The 18,989-nt window shown below is 41.2% G+C and overlaps 1 protein-coding gene across 2 annotated transcripts in view; it reads right to left on the reverse strand.

Annotated features, from left to right (window-relative positions):
- Window positions 1–18,989, reverse strand: part of MND1 (meiotic nuclear divisions 1) — a 100,389-nt gene that overhangs the window by 45,482 nt on the left and 35,918 nt on the right. For both annotated transcript variants that reach the window (XM_089670439.1, XM_089670440.1), the window contains exons 5-6: window positions 6,049–6,123; window positions 5,214–5,328 (exon numbers count right to left, since the gene is read on the reverse strand). In XM_089670439.1, coding sequence (XP_089526565.1) covers window positions 5,214–5,328; window positions 6,049–6,123 — 190 coding nt within the window. The remainder of the gene's footprint in view (window positions 1–5,213; window positions 5,329–6,048; window positions 6,124–18,989) is intronic.

Consider the following 18,989-nt stretch of genomic DNA (forward strand, 5'->3'; position numbering starts at 1 on the left):
ATTGTTTTTTTTTCTCAAAATTGTCACTTTTTTTTTCTATAGCACAAAAAATAAAAAATGCACAAGTGATCAAATACCATCAAAAGAAAGCTCTATTAGTGTGAAAAAAGGACATAAATGTAATTTGAGTGCAGAGTTGTATGACCGCGCAATTGTCAGTTAAATTAACGCAGCGCCGTAATGCAAACAATGGCCTGGTCAGGAAAGGGAATAAATCCTCTGAAGGGCAAGTGGTTAATCAATATCGCAATGAAGAAAAGAACAATTTCCAAAATTTTGACAAAACTGAGTTTTATAGAACATTTGTTTAGCTCATTACAGGAAATGCTGGATGGAGAATGATGCTCAACCTGTCTCTCCGGAATGCTCTATAGGTGTTCGATTGGGTTCAGACCAGGAGAAATACTTGGCCACTGAATCACTTTCACCTTGTTCTTCTTCAGAAATCCAGCAGTGGCCTTAGAGGTGTGTTTTGGATCATTGTCATGTTGGAAAAGTGCATGACGACCAAAGGCACGTAGTGATGGTATCATCTTCTCTTTCAATATAGAGCAGTACATCTGTGAATTCATGATACTATCAATGAAATGCAGTTCCCTGATGCCAGCAGCACTCATGCAGTCCCACAGAAGGACACTGCCACCACGTTTCACTGTAAGCACTATGCATTTTTCTTTGTACTCCTCACCTTTGCGACGCCATACAGTTTTGAAGCCATCAGTTCCAAAAACATTTATCTTGGTCTCATCACTCCAGAATACAGAGTCCCAGTAGTTTTTTTTTTCAGTATGGGCCCTGGCAAATTCTAGGTGGGCTTTTTGTACATGGGCTATAGGAGAGGCTTCCTTTGTGGATGACACCCATGCATGTCATTCCTCTGTGTCACGGGAAACAATCACCTCAGTTTGGTTTTCTACTTTAGCTAACTGCAGTGAGCTTGCATGACAAATTTCTTCAACCCTTCTCATCAGAAAACCGCCTGTCAAGTTGTAAACTTCTGTGGACAGCCTGGAGATCTCTGTGAGATGGTTGCAGTTCCATCTTTGTTATATTTTTGTATCACTTTTGCTACAGTATTCTGACTGAAAAGTAAAGCTTTGCTGATCTTCTTGTAGCCTTCACCTTTCTTGTGTAAAGATGATTTTCTTTCTTAGGCCTTGTGACATTTCTCTTCCATGTGGTGCCATTGCTGACAGCATGAAATGGGAAGGGGTTTTGTTAAGTAATGTCCTTTTATAATCAACTGTCTGCTGGACACCTCTGTAATGAATAATTAGACTCACCTGTAGTTGAATTCTTGTTAATTAGTATTTTGTCATCTAAAATTTAGCTTTGCTCCTAAGACTTTCATTGGGGTGTATTAATTTTTGCAAGACAATCTTGTAAGAATTTGTTGGGAAAAATACTTTTGTGTTTGCAAATTAACAAATCTTGCTTGCAATCAATGGCCCACATTTGTGGGAGTATTTTGTAGTACAGTGTCCTGTAGAAAAGTTTGATTCTGAAAGGAAAGTAAAGGTTTTCTGACAAATCTGTCGGGGTGTACTCATTTATGCTGAGCACTGTACGTATACTTTACAGCCACTTACATGCTCAGCATTTCAATGTGGGTTCCAGGATGGTGGCCAATCTGGATATAGAGAAGGCCTTTAATACCGTTGAGTGGTCTTTTCTGTGGGAGGTTCTTGGGTGAATGGGATTCCTGATGGTTTTTATTGATTGGTTGAAGGTATTTACAAAAATCCCACATCAGCGGTTTGGCTGGGAGGGGTTTGTCGGCTCTCTTTGAACTACAGAGAGGCACTCGGCAGTACTGCCCTCTTTTTTATAGCGATTGAGGCGGTTGCAGAGGCTCTTCGTACATCCTCCCACATTAAAGCTCTTCAGATTGGCTGGCTGGAGGAGAGGGTGGCCCTACATACAGATGATATGCTGTTTTTTCTTAATGACACCGGCCCATCACTGCAGGGGGCCCTCCATGTTTTGAACTCATAATCTGTGGTTATGGGGCTTAAGGTTAACTGGAGTAAAAACCTCCTTTTTCCAATAGATTCTGAAGCTTGTACCTTGGCCTCCCCAAAAACACTACAATGGGTTCATCAATTCATATATTTAGGGGTGATTGTATCCTATCAGGATGCTGACTTTCTTCCCCTTAACCTGGCTTCAGTGTTGTGAGAGGTTAAGCTAAAACTGAAAGCGTGGGAAATCCTGCCTTTATCCTTATTGGGTCGTATAAACCTTATTAAAATGATAGTACTTCCTAAATTCATATACTTATTTCGCAATTACCCCCAATGGATACCTTAATCCTTTTTTGTGGGGCTCTAAACCTCCTAGATACAAGCTGTCCACCCTCATACGCCCAGCATCCTAAGGGGGAATTGGCTCTCCCAGATTTTTACAAATAATTGGCCATGTGGCTAGTTACAGCAGCATGGTAGAAAAATCCAGATAGGTTTGTTACCTACAGTTTGTTGGAGGCCTCGTTGGTGAACTCCATAGAGGCCCTCCAGTTCCTATTGTTTAGGGGCCCCAGGGCTCCCTATCCCTTAAAGGATAAGTTCACCTTTTGGACAAAAATAATAAATGCACATTTTTTTGCAGGTAAAAAAATGTGCATTTATTATTTTTGTCCAAAGGAGCCTGTAAAGCATTGCACCAGCGATCAGTAGATTGCTGATGCCATGCAGTTCTCCTGCAAACCTACCACAATATTTGTTTGCCGTACGGGATGTAGAAAAAAGCAGATATACTGAGAGGAAGCTTCAAAGAACTACCATGGCACTCAACAGTGCCGTGGTAGGTCACTGAAAACTACAAGCCCACAGCCGCTCAGGCTGTCGGGACTTGTAGGCACTCATTCACAGAACACTGTGAATGAGTGACAAGGCCATGTAGGCAGAGCCGCGTTGTCTTCAAATCTGACAAATCGTATGGGGAGAAGTTTCCTTGTACTATCTGTCAGAGGGAGGGGGGGGGGCGGCTGGCGTGGCTGCGGCTTCAGGAACATGTTACATGTTCCACCCTAAAAACGGGTGGAACATGTAACATGTTTCAAAAGGTGAACTTGTCCTTTAACGCTCTCTATGATTACCACTATCAGAGCATTTTCCAAACCTTGCCATCTCTCTGAATACCCCCCTCTGGCTTAATCCCACTCTACCCTACTTAAGATTCCTGACCCAGGTGTCTGAGCCAAATAGTGCAGTGTGGTTCCCTAGTTTCCTTTTCACAACTTTCCTTGGAATACAATGTTCCATCTACCTACTTTTCTGCTACATGCAGCTCTCCCATGCTATCCGTAGCCAATTCCCTCAAGTGTCAGTCTTTGAGAAATTGCTCAGAAATGATTGTATTGGGAAACCTACCTTTCATTTAAATGCTCACCTTCTCTCTCTGTCCCTGCCTGCTTTGGAGGGACTTCGAGGCTGATGGCTGCGAGATATACCGGACCAGGATAATGATGACTGGGAGGATATCTGGGATTTTCCTTTCCGCGCTTTGGTCTCCTTGAGAGACTGGCTTTTCCAATTCAAAATTGTTCACAGAGCTTACTACACTCCTTATATGCTCCACAACATGAGTTCCTCGCATTTGCAGGAATGTTGGAGATGTAACCGCTCTCCTGGGAATTTTTCACACATTTTCTGGTCCTGTCCTGCAGTCATTGGTTTCAGGAGAGAGGTACTGGATATAGTTGAAACTGTTGCATCCATCTCCATGAGACCCACTATGGCCATCTGCTTGCTGGGTCTGGTGGAAAACATAATTCCCAGTGGCCAAGAAAACACTAGTTAGTTTATTGCTCTTTTATGCTACAAAGGCCATCATGATGCATTGGAAGAAGTCTGCTCTTCCCACTACTGATTTCTGGAAACAACTGGTTAATAACAACTTACCACTATATAAGCATACTTACATTAATAGAAGTGCCTTAAAAAAAAAAAAAAGCCAAGGTATGCTCCACCTGGTTGGCTGAGCCCACAACAGCTTCAGTAATGTCTGTGACTTACTCCCTGTCACATCAAGCCCGACTTTGAGATTGTGCGAGTTACAGTGAAGTCGCACGATTTCAAAGTCGGGTGAGATGCCGATTTCAGGTGCGAATTTGCAAGGCATCTGACACAGATGTCTATGCAAATTGCACCAAAAGTAGTACATGTACTACTTTAGAAATCTGTGCGGCTCCGACCAAGTCGGGACCGCACCGATTTGACTGCAGTAATTGCGGACAATACGGTGCAACTTGGCATACGATTTGCAAGTCGCATAGCATGCAAATCGCATGTCAAGTCGCGCGCAATGTGAACGGGGTGTTAAGATTTCATGTCATGTATTACCTGTGAAAACAGCAAATCCACATACTTCTGCTCTTGGGAATGGACTAAACATAGGCTATAACCACATCTTAGATGTCCTGGAATATGCACTCCTTGCTGCCCTCAAAGGATCAGTGAAGTCCAAATGCACATGTATTACCTGTATAAGATTTTCATGATGTGGGGACACCCCTCTAATGCATTCTTACATGCATTCATTCTTTTATTATGACTGTCATGTTCTGTGTATACTGTTGCGAGCCACACCTCAAATGTTACAGGTAGGGCCCTGCCTTTCTCTGTGTCGGTATAAAAATGTATTATTTTCTTGCAGCGTGGGCCCTTACCTTGATGTTTATGCTGTTATGTTCTTGTCTGTCTAACAAATGTATCAATAAAACAGATTTAAAAAAAAACGAGAGCTGATGAGCAGTTCCTCCTGAAGCTCTCAGTGGGTAGGTGCTGGCCCCCAGGCCCATTCATTATGACAGGTTGCAGGCGGCTACACCTATTCTCAGCTCTCCGCACAGTCAAAAATTACCTGTGATGATCACAGCTGGATGCAAAGTGCATCCAATAGTGATTACCGCAGGTAATCGCTGGCTGTGTAGAGAGCCACGAATAGCTGCAGCTGCCGGCAAACTGTCATAGTGGACAAGGCCAACAGCCGCACCTATCTGCTGAAAGCTGCAGGAGGAACTATCACTACAATTCACACCGGCCCTTATGACTTGCCGCAGCTTCCACTGCACACTGTGAGAAGCTCACAGTGTGCAGTGAAATCAGAGTAAGCAATTTCAGTACAGGACAGAAGCCTGTACAACTATGCAATGCTAAAGGAAGAAATCCTGCTTTAAGAAGTTAGAGGAAAAAAAACAAAAAACAACTTACGTATATCTTCTATAACATCCGGATCACATTCTTTGTATTGCTCTAGTTCTGCTTTTAGCTGGTCCCGCTGCTGTCTCAACAGTGCCAATTCCTCTGCCAGCTTTGATCTTTCATTCTACAGCAGAAGACATTACAGCATATAAATATTTGTCTGTGAAGATTTTCATTTGTCCAGATGAAAATGAGCAATTACTACTAGTTACTACATCAGAATTGTACTGCACTGAATAATTTTTCCAAAGATAAACTCCTCAAAAGCACGTCTAAATATATAATCAACAAATTAGTATTAAAGCTCTCTCAATTAAAAAAATTGTTCTGCAGCACTTAATTGTAAGTGTATCTGCATTTACAGTTTTCTCCTAGTACCCCTTCAAAGTCACATAACTGCCCATTGATCCTGTCAGTGAAGTCCACCTACTACAGCTGTGGCAATGATATTGCATTGCTCCTGAATTCAGAACAGAGTTGACACTCTTATGTAGGCTGCGCCTGCTTGTATTACACAGGCAGGAAAACATTTTGCAGGTGGCGTGGCTATCGGCATTGTCATTGTGGATTCACAAGCCTGGAGCTTGTCTATCAACAACAAGATACACCTAGTCCTGACCATTGCTTTCTAGATTATTAGTAATGCATATGTTGCTGAAACCCTCCCATTGTGGGCTGCAGTGCCTGACAAGGGGCACATGAGAGACACAAATGAAGGAGGATCTGACTCAGTCAAGGAAGGTAAAATAATTTTTTGTTAGTTCTTCAATTTTTTGTTATTTTGTCTGTAGCTGTACTTTTAACTCCCCCTCAGGATTAATACAGAAACATGTGTTTTACTTACTGTATCTTGGCGGCCAACTCTTGCTTTTTCCGCATTTTGCTCTAGGCTCCTTTCCTTCTGCTTTGCTTCTGTTACCTGAGAAACAGTGTAAAATGAATTAAACACAAACACATTACGAAAAAAACAACTTCCTGTTGTAAAATAAAGTATAGCAAGGAGGCAAAAGATTTAACTTCTAAATTATATAAAAGTACTCTGGCAACCATTCTTTTAAATGACTTTCATTTCAATTAATGGCGACACCCTGCAAAAGTCGTACAGAGTTCACTTTTCTCCCAATATAAAGTAGTAGAATCAAATTGGTTATCCTAAAATGTTCACCTAAGGTATTCATAATTTCTTCACGCTTCTATGCCAACAACATTATAGGAGTTTTTATCTGACATATACACAGTAGAATGTAGCTTGTAAATGACAAACCCATATAAAAAGTGCAATGAAAACACTGCTAATGCACCTATAGTGTTATTGTTCTTATAGCCATTTGAAAGAATTTGTCCATTGTTGACTTTCCTTTACAATCATTTCATGGGCAGTCACACAGTCAATGAAAAATAAAAGGCATGTAAAATGAATGTCAAAAGATGTTTAACGTGTGTCCATAAGCATATAGCATTTAACTTTCTGGTACTAGAGAGTATAAAACATATTGAATATCAAGCTGCAAAAAATAAAACAGTAAAGTTAGTCAACTGTACCTAAAATGTAGGTTACATAGAAAACAACTATTTGTTATATTTAAATGTACTTTGAATTTAGATTATAGGTAAAAACGCAAAAAAGTCTATGTACTGCAGTAGAGCACGGAACACTTCATTAAAATAATACCGTACAGTGGTGTTTTTGGCAATGAAACTTCCTGAGTAGTCATGCACCCTGTGCGTTTGTATTGATGTCGAGCTAAGCAAAGCTTGTGAATTGGAAGCAAGGAGGGGTGTGGATGCAATTCCTTGGTGGCAGCAGTGCAGTATTCTTTAAATTAAGATGCCCATAAAGACTATTTCTTAGTGGTCTAAAAAACCAAAACACTTCTGGTCTATCAAAACACTTGAAACGTTTCCTATTATTAGAACACGGCAAACCATACTATAAACAAATGTACAGTACCAAACACCTTCAGATTATCATAGGAGAGAGTCCTTCCTCTGAACCATCATAACCCATTTAACAGATCTAAATGAAACCGTATATCTACTGTACATATGTTTTTACACTAAACATCTGTAGTATTTATGAAACACATGGGAACCAATGTATCTCTGTTGTGGGTCATGAGATTTTTCCCACACAATTCACAGATCTGATAGAAAAGTGCATCCAGCCTCGTAAGGACTTGTCCTTTGAACATACCCTTTGAACATACCCTTCTTAACCAGCAGAGAAATATTTGACCTATGGAACTTTCTCCCAGGTTTCTTCCTGTGGCTGGCTGTGGAAAGAATGTAAGATGTCTGTGACATTAGTTCAGGCCATCATTTAGCTGCTTGTGTTTGTTCATTCAACTCCCTGTGAGTGAACAAATGATCAGCAGGAGACAATATTTAAGAGCATAGCATAAAGCTATTAAACTACATGGGAAAGGAAACACATAACAGTCTTAATGATTTGTGGTACACAGAAGTAAGACCTTTAACTAACTCATTAAAGATCATTTCAGTTTTAAACTCTGTAATTGGAAAGTGGCCCAAGGCAGATATCATAAAATTCATGTAATCCAGCTAGGCATTAAAAGTGTGCCAGTGTCCAAAGTAGGAACAATAATTACATATTTTAACAAGCAATAAAAGAGCTTTAAACAAGCCATCCATGATCGATCTAGCTGCCTGCACTGTGAAGAAATTAATTCTCAAATATCTTCAAAGACTACAACAAAGACTCGGGGAAATTCAGTAAAGCATTTTGTGACACTTTTCTGGCGGTATCGGTTTCCAGTAAGAGTGCTGACACGTGACAGATTCAGGTAGTTCTAATTTACTCCATCATCCGAATGTGTTGCTATGGCTGCTACAACTTCAAAAAGAATTACTGACAGTTAGTAGATAAAGAAAGGAGGTATTGGAGGTAGTTAGTAGATAAATACTGGAGGTATTAAGAATATCTCTATGTTGGTGTATAGAGACAGCCCAGTGTGCTCAGAGTAGGGCTGTGTAGTAAGTAGTAAAGAGCAGGACACGGGGCATGTTTGCATGCTGTCACTGTTTGCTGGGTGTGATATGGGGGATGTTTAGCTCAGTGGTAGATGCAATTTTTATACAGTGAGTCCATGTAACACCGGCATTATAGTTAAGGGCCAATTCTATGTGGAAAAACTGGCATTAAAGATCAGCCCAACCAAAGAACTAGTTTGAGGGACATGCTGGTAGGCTGAAATAATTTCCTCTTTCTTCTTCAGCTTAGGTTTTAGCCATTACAAAGGAATCTTGGGAGAATTTTTTAAATCTTTGTTGATCTAACAAGTAATGCAACAAAACGACACATTTTGCAAAAGGATGAGAGACCTCATAGCACTAAACACTGAAAGTCTCACTACTGAAATCTGATATGGGACATTCAATGATTTACCCAGCATTTACCTGAAACTGAAGCATGAGTTTCAGGCTGGCCCTTCGCATAGTGGTACATGTGAATAATATTCACATGCATGCTTCTGTGCTGCATATCTTTCCATTGCATCTTCCTTCTAGCCTGCATTAGAAAGCGGTCTGCATTTGACTGGTGGGGATGTTTATTGTCAACACAGTGGGCCAATTGTATTTGGCACAGATACGTAGATTTTTTTAGATTCTAGTGAAGTTTCCCTAAACAGAATTAGCAACAGATCTTATTCAATTCACACAAGTGTGATTTCTCAACTTTCACCATTCACAATTGATGCAAGGATATTAAATAGTACAAAGCTTCTAGCCCTATCACCATTTTCTCTCTACAGTTAATATGGTACTGAGAGGGAGGTCACACAAAATAAAATCCTGGATTCTCAGACTTGGCAGTGAACAGAATAGTCTCCAGCTTAGTCTGTGCTAAACAAAGAAAGCTGTCACAGAGCTCAGATACTGTCATTTTTATTGTTTCAGCTGTTCATATACATCTGGCCACTCATGCAATGCTGACAGATTAAAGCTATATTGTGTATTTTTAATCAGTGACTGCTTACAGTATCCATACTTTAGTACATGGCAATATATTTCTAAAAGCACCGAAGAATTTCAAACTGTTGACCATTGAAAGAACAGTTATGCAAGCTGCAATCTATATTTACACAGGCATTTAGGCTTTATTCCAATGAAATATGACACAATCAATTTTAAGAAAGTTCCAGGGACCATGAAGGATAAAACTTTTCTGATGGAACTTCCAGCCATGCAGCTCTAGAGCACTTATTTAAAATTGTAGCTTGTGCATTCCATCTGTGGTACTTGTACAGCAAAAGATATCTGGGAAAAGAGGAGTAAAAACAATTCTGTTTTGCACAATAACAAATCACATTTATTTCTGAAGATGCGGGCAATTTCAAAGGAGAAGCAAAACAAATTAAGCCTTTATCACGCTGTCTCTAATTTTCCTTTTATACACTGCTTTCATTGAATGAGAAGGGGATGGGGAAAGAATACATTTTCCATACATTTTCATTTGTGGAGAATGTATAGCTTTGGTTTGAACTTGTAATTAGTGTCTTCGCTGCATGTGGCTTGGTTTGTGAACACTGCCTGTGAAGCATTATTAAACCAACATAATCCAAAGTAAAAAAATTAACCCCCGCACATCCTTTATGCTTCCATTGTGCACAAGAGAAGGTCTGATGTGTGCTTCTATTAACCCTTTCCTTATTAAAAGATATGAGATTCTAATTATTCAACAGAATTATACTGACCTAATTTGTTGCAGAGAGAATGCTGTTAATAAGCATTCAAACTCTTAATAAGATGTTTATGTTAACTGACTGGATGCAAAGGAACAATGTGCTACAGTACCCTTCACACAAAGTGACAAGAGCTAAACATTCTCTAATAAAAATGTACATATTCTTTTTCCAATGCTAAAATGTCTGTAAACATGAGATGACATTTACCCAATCTAGTCATTTGGGGGGGGGGGGGGGCATGTCTATGGGGACAAGCACACAACAACTGATCTCAGAGGGATAATCAATAAGACAAGTACTAAAAACCTGTCCTGATCAAGTTTCTCCTGAAATAAGCAGAGCTGGCAGCATTTCCTACATTGCCCCTCCCCCACAGACGACGCAAATGTTTGTGTCTATGGTAGCACCAGCTGCCAGAGATGCACACTTAGTCTTTGATAACTGTAATTACAGTCTAATCATAACAGCACAACAATGTGCCTCATTTATGACAGTGTCTGAAGGAAAAACTGGAGACAGTCAGCTTATGTTGACCCAGTCAGAATATCCCCGTATGGTTGCTCTGGGGGAATCACTGACTGTCAGAAACATCAAATACATTTTAAACAAGGTCCATGATGCATAGAGTAAGACCTCTCTACTTTGCTCCACAGCAGCCAATAAAGCTCCTTATTTCATTTAATGCAATTTAATTTGTCTGCTATGCACAAAGACAGTTGTTATTTTGTCCCTTGATCAAACATGTTGCTGAAAAGGGTTGGGTTGGTCTGGAGCAAGATATGCCACCTCTCCCATTGCAAACCCTTCCATGACAGAGCGTAGCTTTACCACAGGAAATAGTCACATCCATGATTGGTACTACTTTACTGGTCTTGACTAAGGTGGGCTGTCTTGGAAATTCTTCCCTTATGCCTAATATATTTGTCCCCAGTTTTTGGGGCCCAGGGTTTTATTTCTCGGTGAACGGATCCAAAGTTTAAGGCTTTCTTTTTATCCAATGGCCATTGGTGGATAATTTCAAAAATTTAGCATATGCTTTCTCCCCCTCTGGACTATTAGAAAGCCATGCAAATTCAACATTTCCTGTGCACTATGCCATTGCAGAATTTGTCTTTGTCTCCAAATTCTTCGTTAGAACATCAATATTTGGGCACTTTGCAACTTCACCATAAACCTGTGATCTCCTGTTCACTGGTGAATAGCCCACCTGTGGCTCACATTCTTCCCTTCTTACAAAAATGGGAGAGGGACTTGAATAGGACCATTACAGATAACTAGAGGGATTGTGCTCTCTTCAAATTGTTAATCCGATGGTGTAGAACTCCCTTGCTTTTACAAAAAGATCTTCCCATTGGGTCCTCCTCTGTGCTGGCAGTCTTCAGGATACCGGGCACTCAGCTCCATATCTTTTGGTCATGCCCTCGCATATGTCCATTTTGGGAAGACACTAACAGACTGATCTACAAACTTACCAACATCACCCTGGAATTCCATTTGGAGGTGCTTGTGCTACATATCACCCCCCTCCCCCCCCCTTTCGGGCACAGATATAAAAAATCCCTCTTGATCCACCTTCTCAATGAGGCTAAAGTAAGCATTTCACAAGAATGGAGAAGTTGGTTGGGACATGGATAGCAGCGATAAACAAAATTGATAATATGGAACAATTGACGGCCGGTTCTGAAACTCAAAGATGAGCAATTTCGCAAAACATGGTTTTACTGGCACAATTTTCAATATTCACGTGACTATGCTACATACTTGGCAGATAGAGTCCCTCAAAACCCTTCCACACAATGAGCCAGGATTGGCTCATTACTCATTTTTAGGATTCATAGTGGGCCTGTTTGGTGTACCCCAGCCAAACCCCTTCCCCCCCCCACTCCCTTTTCTCCTCCCTACCGCTCCTTTTTTTTCGATTTCTTTCTCTCTCCCCTTTCTCCCTCCTTCTCTTGGCTCTCTTTCTTCTCTCTATCTCATCTTCACAGGACTTCTATGTGTTTGAATTATTTTTTTTTTATTTTTCTTCTTGTTTTTGTTTTGGAAAACAGTCCTTTCAGTCATATGCATAGTTGGTTCTTCTATTTAGATTTATAACTATGTGTGGAAATTGCGTGGGTGGGTCACCCGACCCTTGAGGAAGGTGTAATGTTTTCCCTGTTCCAAAGACTTATTGTAACTGCTCGTATTTTCTTTACTCATGATTTCTATGTCTGCTGTGCATTGTTCACTGCTCTGGATAAGAATAGTACCTTGATTTTGGAATAATTTTATTCCATTCAATCTGTATGTTGTCCTTGTGGTAATTTTAACTGTATGCTCTGCTGAAGAAGGATGTAATATACACACACACACACACACACACACACACTCTCTCTCTCTCTCTGTATCTTCCTATGACAGGAATGGAAAACTTAGCTTTCTATACATATTTGTGTGTTCAACACTTTGCACAAAAACGTACTCACTATTGAGGAGGGGTACTTCCTGCTTTTTTTTATTTTTTTGGAAGAAAATAAGGCAATTTTGAAATTAATGGCAGCCACACAGCTCAAATAAATTGGGACAGGGCAACAAAAAGCTGGCAAAGTACGTGGTACTAGCAAGGTACTAACAAGGAAGAGCTGGAAGAAACAACCAATTAACCAGTTAATTGGCAACAGGTCAGTAACACAACTGGGTATAAAACGAGCAGTTTAGAGAGTTTGAGTGTCTCTGAAGTTAAGATGAGCAGAGGTCCATCAATCTGTGAAAAGCTGCATCTAAAAATTGTCGAACAATTACAGAATAAATGAAAAGCACACAAGTACATTTAAAAGCAGCATGGAGTTGGGCTTTAAAAAGTAACTCCACTGTTGTTGAGAAGAAAACATTGCCCTTTAGGTGATCAATATAATAGGATTTTAACAAGCTTTGTTGCAGATTCCTACCTTTTGTTTCTCAGAAGAAATGACTGTTTGTTTGGTTATGTCAATGTGCAAAGTGAATCTAAATGGGAATGACTTTCATTATCAATCAGCTGATGCACTGGCAGGGTTATAATGAGGAAAATTGCAGGGTATGAATCCTTTTGGAGGTTATTAACCCGTAGGGAGTATCTCACCAAAAATGAATTTCATGTTGAAGAGGATGCCTAAAATCAGGTTTGTATCTTACTGCACAGTTCTGGGAAAATCAGTGAGCAAATCATACAAGCAGGAAATTACATTTGTGGGTATGTAACATACACCAACAGTATATGGACCACTTCCAGGTTGCCATATTGCATTGAAATGTATAGAAAATTAGAGCACTGCAGCTTGAATAGGATATATATGGACCTAACTTTATGTCTATCAAAGCCATGTAGTATGTTCTGCTTGTGTTCACCGAATCTAGTTCTAAGGGAACATGTAGTACGGCCCAAAAATAGGAGCCCACAAGGGCACACCAGACAGTATATGACAAAAAGAGTGCCACAGTTGATAAACTATTTAACAAGGTGGGTCTTCCCATCTACTCCTTGGAATTCATTTTTTCTGTGGCACATATACTCACATGCCCCACAATTGGGCACCCCGCATCTATAGCTACCTTTTTGGTAAAAAAGGGTACTCCACTTAGTTGTTGGCTGTTTGTTGGACGTTTTAACTCTGCTGGGAGCTATGATGCTTCTTAGATCATGGGGGTATTGAAAGATTACTTCTGGGGGTGGGGAAATGTGCGCAGACAGATGAGGATCTAAAATGCCCCAATACTTGATGTTGAAGGCCTTCTGGTTAAACCTAGTGCAAAAAGCTACGCCATAGGAGTTGGTGAACAGAGAGTGTGTCTTGATCTTAGGTGTACGGGAGGGATCTGTCTCAATATGCTTTGAACTGAAAAATTCAGTTCTATATTTGTTGTATGCCTCGTTAATGCTCCTGGCAGTGTATCCCTTCTCTAGAAACTTGTTTTTCAAAATTAGGCCTTGGGCATTATAGTCTACCACTAGAGTACAAGTCCTCCTTAACCTGCAAAATTGTCCCAGAGGTACATTTTATACCCATTTTATTGTTTCGTGAAAGAAAACCTGATTACCCAATTACAGGAAGTTTTTACTTCAAACAAACCTATTGATTGCATAGCAGGCGCTCAACATAACTATCAGGGTCCTATCACCAAAGTAAAAATGTATTCTAACAATAAAAATCACCAGGAGATCAAATTATTTAAGAATTATCCCATTAGTTCATATTATAGTATTAAAACAGCTACTGTATGTATGCTAGGTATGAGAGTCCATAATGCTTATATGCAGCTCAACAGCCTTCTGTAACTAGTTCTACATTGTAGCATCAGGGCTATGCATATACAGATGATAAAAGAACCTATTCAAAGATCTAAACTCAAAAAAGTGACATCCTGTTGACTTGTTACAGGAACAAAGGGTATTATGGTTTTTTAGTGGAAGTAAGCCAACCTAATTTTAGCCTGCTCCGAAGCTATATGAGCAATGGTTAAAGACAATGAAGCAGTAGTGTGTTCTCTTTTCTACACCACTTCTGCTTTATTACTCTCTTTTTTGAATGAGTGTTGCACCTGCAGCTCTTAAAAGTCCAGTTTTATTTTCAGTTGTTGTAAAAAAGTATACAATATGACTACCTGGTTAATATTAAAGTTATACCTGCACTGCTAGGGTAAAATATTCATTTATATCTAGGAGGCAGCAAAAGCAATTTTATTTAAAGCAGAACTTCACTCTCTCAATCAACATGGACTATTTCTAATCCTTATGCTGCTAGCATTAGTAATTAGATAAGAAAGTATGTCATATTTACTTGTTTTAACTACTTGCCCTCCGGAAGATTTACCCCCTTTCATGACCAGGCCATTTTTTGCTATTGGGCACTGCTCTATTTCAACTGGTAATTACGTGATTGTGCAATGCTGTACCCAAATCTCCTTTTTTCCCCACAAATAGAGTTTTCATTTGGTGGTATTTGATCACCTATGCGATTTTTACTTTTTGTGCTATAAACAAAAAGAAACAAAAAGGAAAAAAAAACAAAACAAAAAAAACAAACTTATTTTTCACTTTTTGTTATAAAAATTATCCAATAAACTCAAAGTTAGTCATAATTTTAGGCCAAAATGTATTCTGCTAAATGTCTGGTTAAAAAAATCCCAATACATGTATATTAATTATTTTGTGTGAAAGTTATAGTATATGTATTGGAAGTTACACAGCTTTTACTTTGTGACTGCCTATCACACTTCCTGAGGTGCTAAAATGCCAGGGCAGTACAACCCCCCCCCCCCAAATGACCCCTTTTTGGAAAGTAGACACCCCAAGGATTTTGCAGAGAGGCATGTTGAGTCCATGGGACATTTTTTGCCACAAATGTTTTAAAAATTACACTTTTAAATTTTTTTTTACACAAAGTTGTCACTTACATGATATATTGCTCATGCATGCCATGGGTATATATGGAATAACACCCCAAAAGCACATTCTGCTACTTCTACCAAGTATGGGGATACCACATGTGCAGCCTAGCTACATACAGGCCCCCAAAATCCAATGACCACCTCTAGGCTTTCAAAGGGCATATTTCCTCATATCACTTCCTCACTACCTATCACAGTTTCAAAGGCCCTAAAATGCCAGGTTAGTACAAAAAGTACACACTCTAAGGAATTTGATAAGAGGCACGGTGAGTATTTTACAGATATCATTTTTGAAAAAGAAAAAAAACATTGTTTTCTCTCTTCGTTTTCCAAAAACATGTGGCAACAAATGAAATCTGAAAAATACTCACCGTGCCTGTTAGCAAGCACCTTGGATTATCTACTTTCCAAAAATGGGTCATTTAAAGTGGAGGGGTGGGGTGGAGGCGGCTTCTACTATCCTGGAATTTCAGGGCCAACATTAGAAGCTTATGCCACATACCACCCACTCTTGAAGACCAAGCCTTTTCTGACACTTTGTTCACATGAAAAAAATTTTTTTGCTAGAAAATTACTATGAACCCCAAACATTATATATTTTTTTAAAGCAGAGGCCCTAGAGAATAATACGGTGGGTGTTGAAATTTTTTACATCACACAGTATTTACACAGCGACTTTTCAAATGCAAACCTTTTAGGAAAAATACACTTTTTAGAATGTTAATGCACAAAAAAAACAATATATTGCCCAATTGCTTAATAAATATAAAATGATGATGTTACGCTGAGTAAATGGATACCAAACATGATATGCTTTAAAATTGCCCATGCAATGGTGACAAAGAATATACATTTTTAATATCAATAGGCAACTTTTTAAAAGCCTTTACAGGTCACCAATTTATATTTACACAGGAAGTCTAGTACTAGAATTACTGCCCTTGATCTAATGTTCACGGTGATACCTTACATGCATGGTACTTACCGACATGGAACCAACACTTGTGTTCTCCTTTATGCACAAGAATGGGAAGGGGAAGGGGTGATTTTTTTTTTATTTTTACACTGTCCTTTTCTTTTTTTAAATCACTTTTATTGTTATCACAGGGAATGTAAATATCCCCTGTAATAGCAATAGGCAGTGACAGGTACTATTTTCTGAGAAATCTGGGGTCTATTAGACTCTAGATATGTCCTCTGCCCTTAAAGCATCTGATCACACCAAGATCAGTGTGATTAGATACTTTCCCAATTTAAAAATGGCGCTGTTAAAGTCCGGCGAAAGGGAAATTATGAAATGCTCGTAAATTCCGGTCTCTTAGACCATAGAGATGATTGCAGCCATTCTGGTCTCTGATCAGCTCTATGGTCAGCCAGCAGAACTGCCGGCTGCATCCTCGGATTCCCCTGTGGGACAGAAGAGCCCAAGAAAACTGTGGAAGGCGGCAGGGGGGGCGATGTCCCTTCCCACTGCTTGTAAAAATGATCCAGCAGCCCTCTCCTCCAATCCCCGCCGACTCTTCTCCACCTTCAGCTCTCTACTCTCTCCACCCCCACCTCCACCCAGCACCTCACTCACCGCCCTTGAGATTGCCAATCACTTCAAAAACAAGATTGACACAATTCGCAAGGACATCGCCGCAACTCACACTCCCTCTCAACCCGTCCCCTCTCACACAGCTACCCCCTCATCCCCCCTCTCCCTCGACATAACCCACAGGGACTTCGTCACTGCTCAAACTCCCTCCAACTCCATTCCCCCTCACTCAGCTTCCCCCTCATCACCCCTCTCCCACGGCCCCACCACTGCTCTGACCTCCAATTCCACCCCACCCTACATTCCTCATACTGAAGCCCCCTCAACACTCCGCACCTTAGACCTTACTACCATCGAGGAAGTCTCCAAGGTCCTCTCTGATGCCCGCCTCACCACCTGCCCCCTCGACCCTATCCCCTCACAACTCCTACAACCTCCTTCCCCCTCCATCCTATGCTCCCTCACCCACATCTTTAATCTCTCCCTCTCCTCCGGCACTTTTTCCTCCCCTCTGAAGCACGCACACATCAACCCCATACTTAAAAAGCCCTCCCTGGACCCCAATGACCCGAACAACCTCAGACCTATCTCCCTGCTCCCATTCACATCCAAACTCCTCGAGCGCCTAGTCTACACCCGCCTAAGCTCTCACCTCAACGACAACAACCTCCTCGATCCCATACAGTCCGGCTTCCGTCCCCTACACTCCACCGAAACTGCCTTACTCAAACTCTCCAATGACCTGCTAACCGCCAAAGCTAATGGCCACTATTCAGTGCTCCTACTCCTTAACCTCTCCGCGGCCTTCGACACAGTCGACCACCCCCTCCTCCTCAAAAACCTACACTCCCTCGGCCTCAGAGATTCTGCTCTCTCCTGGCTCTCATCCTACCTGTCACAACGCTCTTTCAGCGTTACCTATAATGCTACCACCTCCCCCTCACTCCCCCTCTCTGTTGGGGTCCCTCAAGGCTCCGTCCTCGGGCCCCTTCTCTTCTCCATCTACACCTCCTCCCTTGGCCAACTCATACACTCTCACGGCTTCAACTACCACCTATATGCCGACGACACACAAATCTATCTCTCAACCCCCCAGTCTCCACCCGAATCACACACCTACTGAGCAACATATCAGACTGGATGTCGCTCCACTTCCTTAAATTGAACCTCTCCAAAACCGTGTTTCTTGTCTTCCCCCCAGCCCGGACCCCACCCCCATTGACTTCTCCATCATGTCCAACAACGCCACCATCAAACCCGCCCCGCAAGCCAGAGTACTTGGTGTTATTCTGGACTCCAACCTATCCTTCCAGCCCCAAGTCTTTACAAACTCATGCAGACTCCACCTCCGCAATATCGCCAAAATCCGCACGTTCCTAACCCCAGAAACCACTAAACAGCTCATCCACTCCCTCATCATATCACGACTCGATTACTGCAACTCCCTCCTTACTGGCCTGCCTCGCCGCTGGCTATCCCCGCTTCAGTCGATTCTGAATACGGCTGCCAGACTCATTCACCTTTCCAACCGCTCCGTTTCCGCCACCCCCCTCTGCCAATCCCTCCACTGGTTTCCGCTTGCGCAACGGATCAAATTCAAAATCCTAACACTGACGTACAAAGCCGTCCACCATACTGCTCCAAACTACATCACCGACCTAATATCCAAGTACCACCCAACACGCACACTCCGCTCCTCACAAGACCTCCTTTTCTCTAGTTCTCTGGTCTCCTCCTCCCATGCCCGCCTCCAGGACTTCTCCAGGGTGTCACCCATCCTCTGGAACTCCCTGCCCCAACCCATCAGATTATCACCTACTCTCCTCTCCTTTAGGAGCACCCTGAAAACCCACCTCTTCAGGGAAGCCTACCCCAACCCCTGCTAACTTGCCAACGACCTCCACTCTTCCTACCACTCCATCCCCCACATCTATCTCCTCCTGTGCCACCATCCCCTCCCTCCTAGATTGTAAGCTTGAAAGAGCAGGGCCCTCGATCCCCTCATGTTTTGCATTGTATTGTTACTGTTCTGTCACATGTTCTGTCCCCCTTTGTAATGTACAGCGCTGAGCGAATTATTGGCGCTTTATAAATAATGTATTATAATAATAATAATAATAATAATTGGTCACC

The sequence above is a fragment of the Staurois parvus genome, unplaced genomic scaffold (genome assembly GCF_062004578.1).
Source record: "Staurois parvus isolate SC_StPar_1 unplaced genomic scaffold, SC_StPar_1.0 ptg000090l, whole genome shotgun sequence".
NCBI classification, from domain to species: domain Eukaryota; kingdom Metazoa; phylum Chordata; class Amphibia; order Anura; family Ranidae; genus Staurois; species Staurois parvus.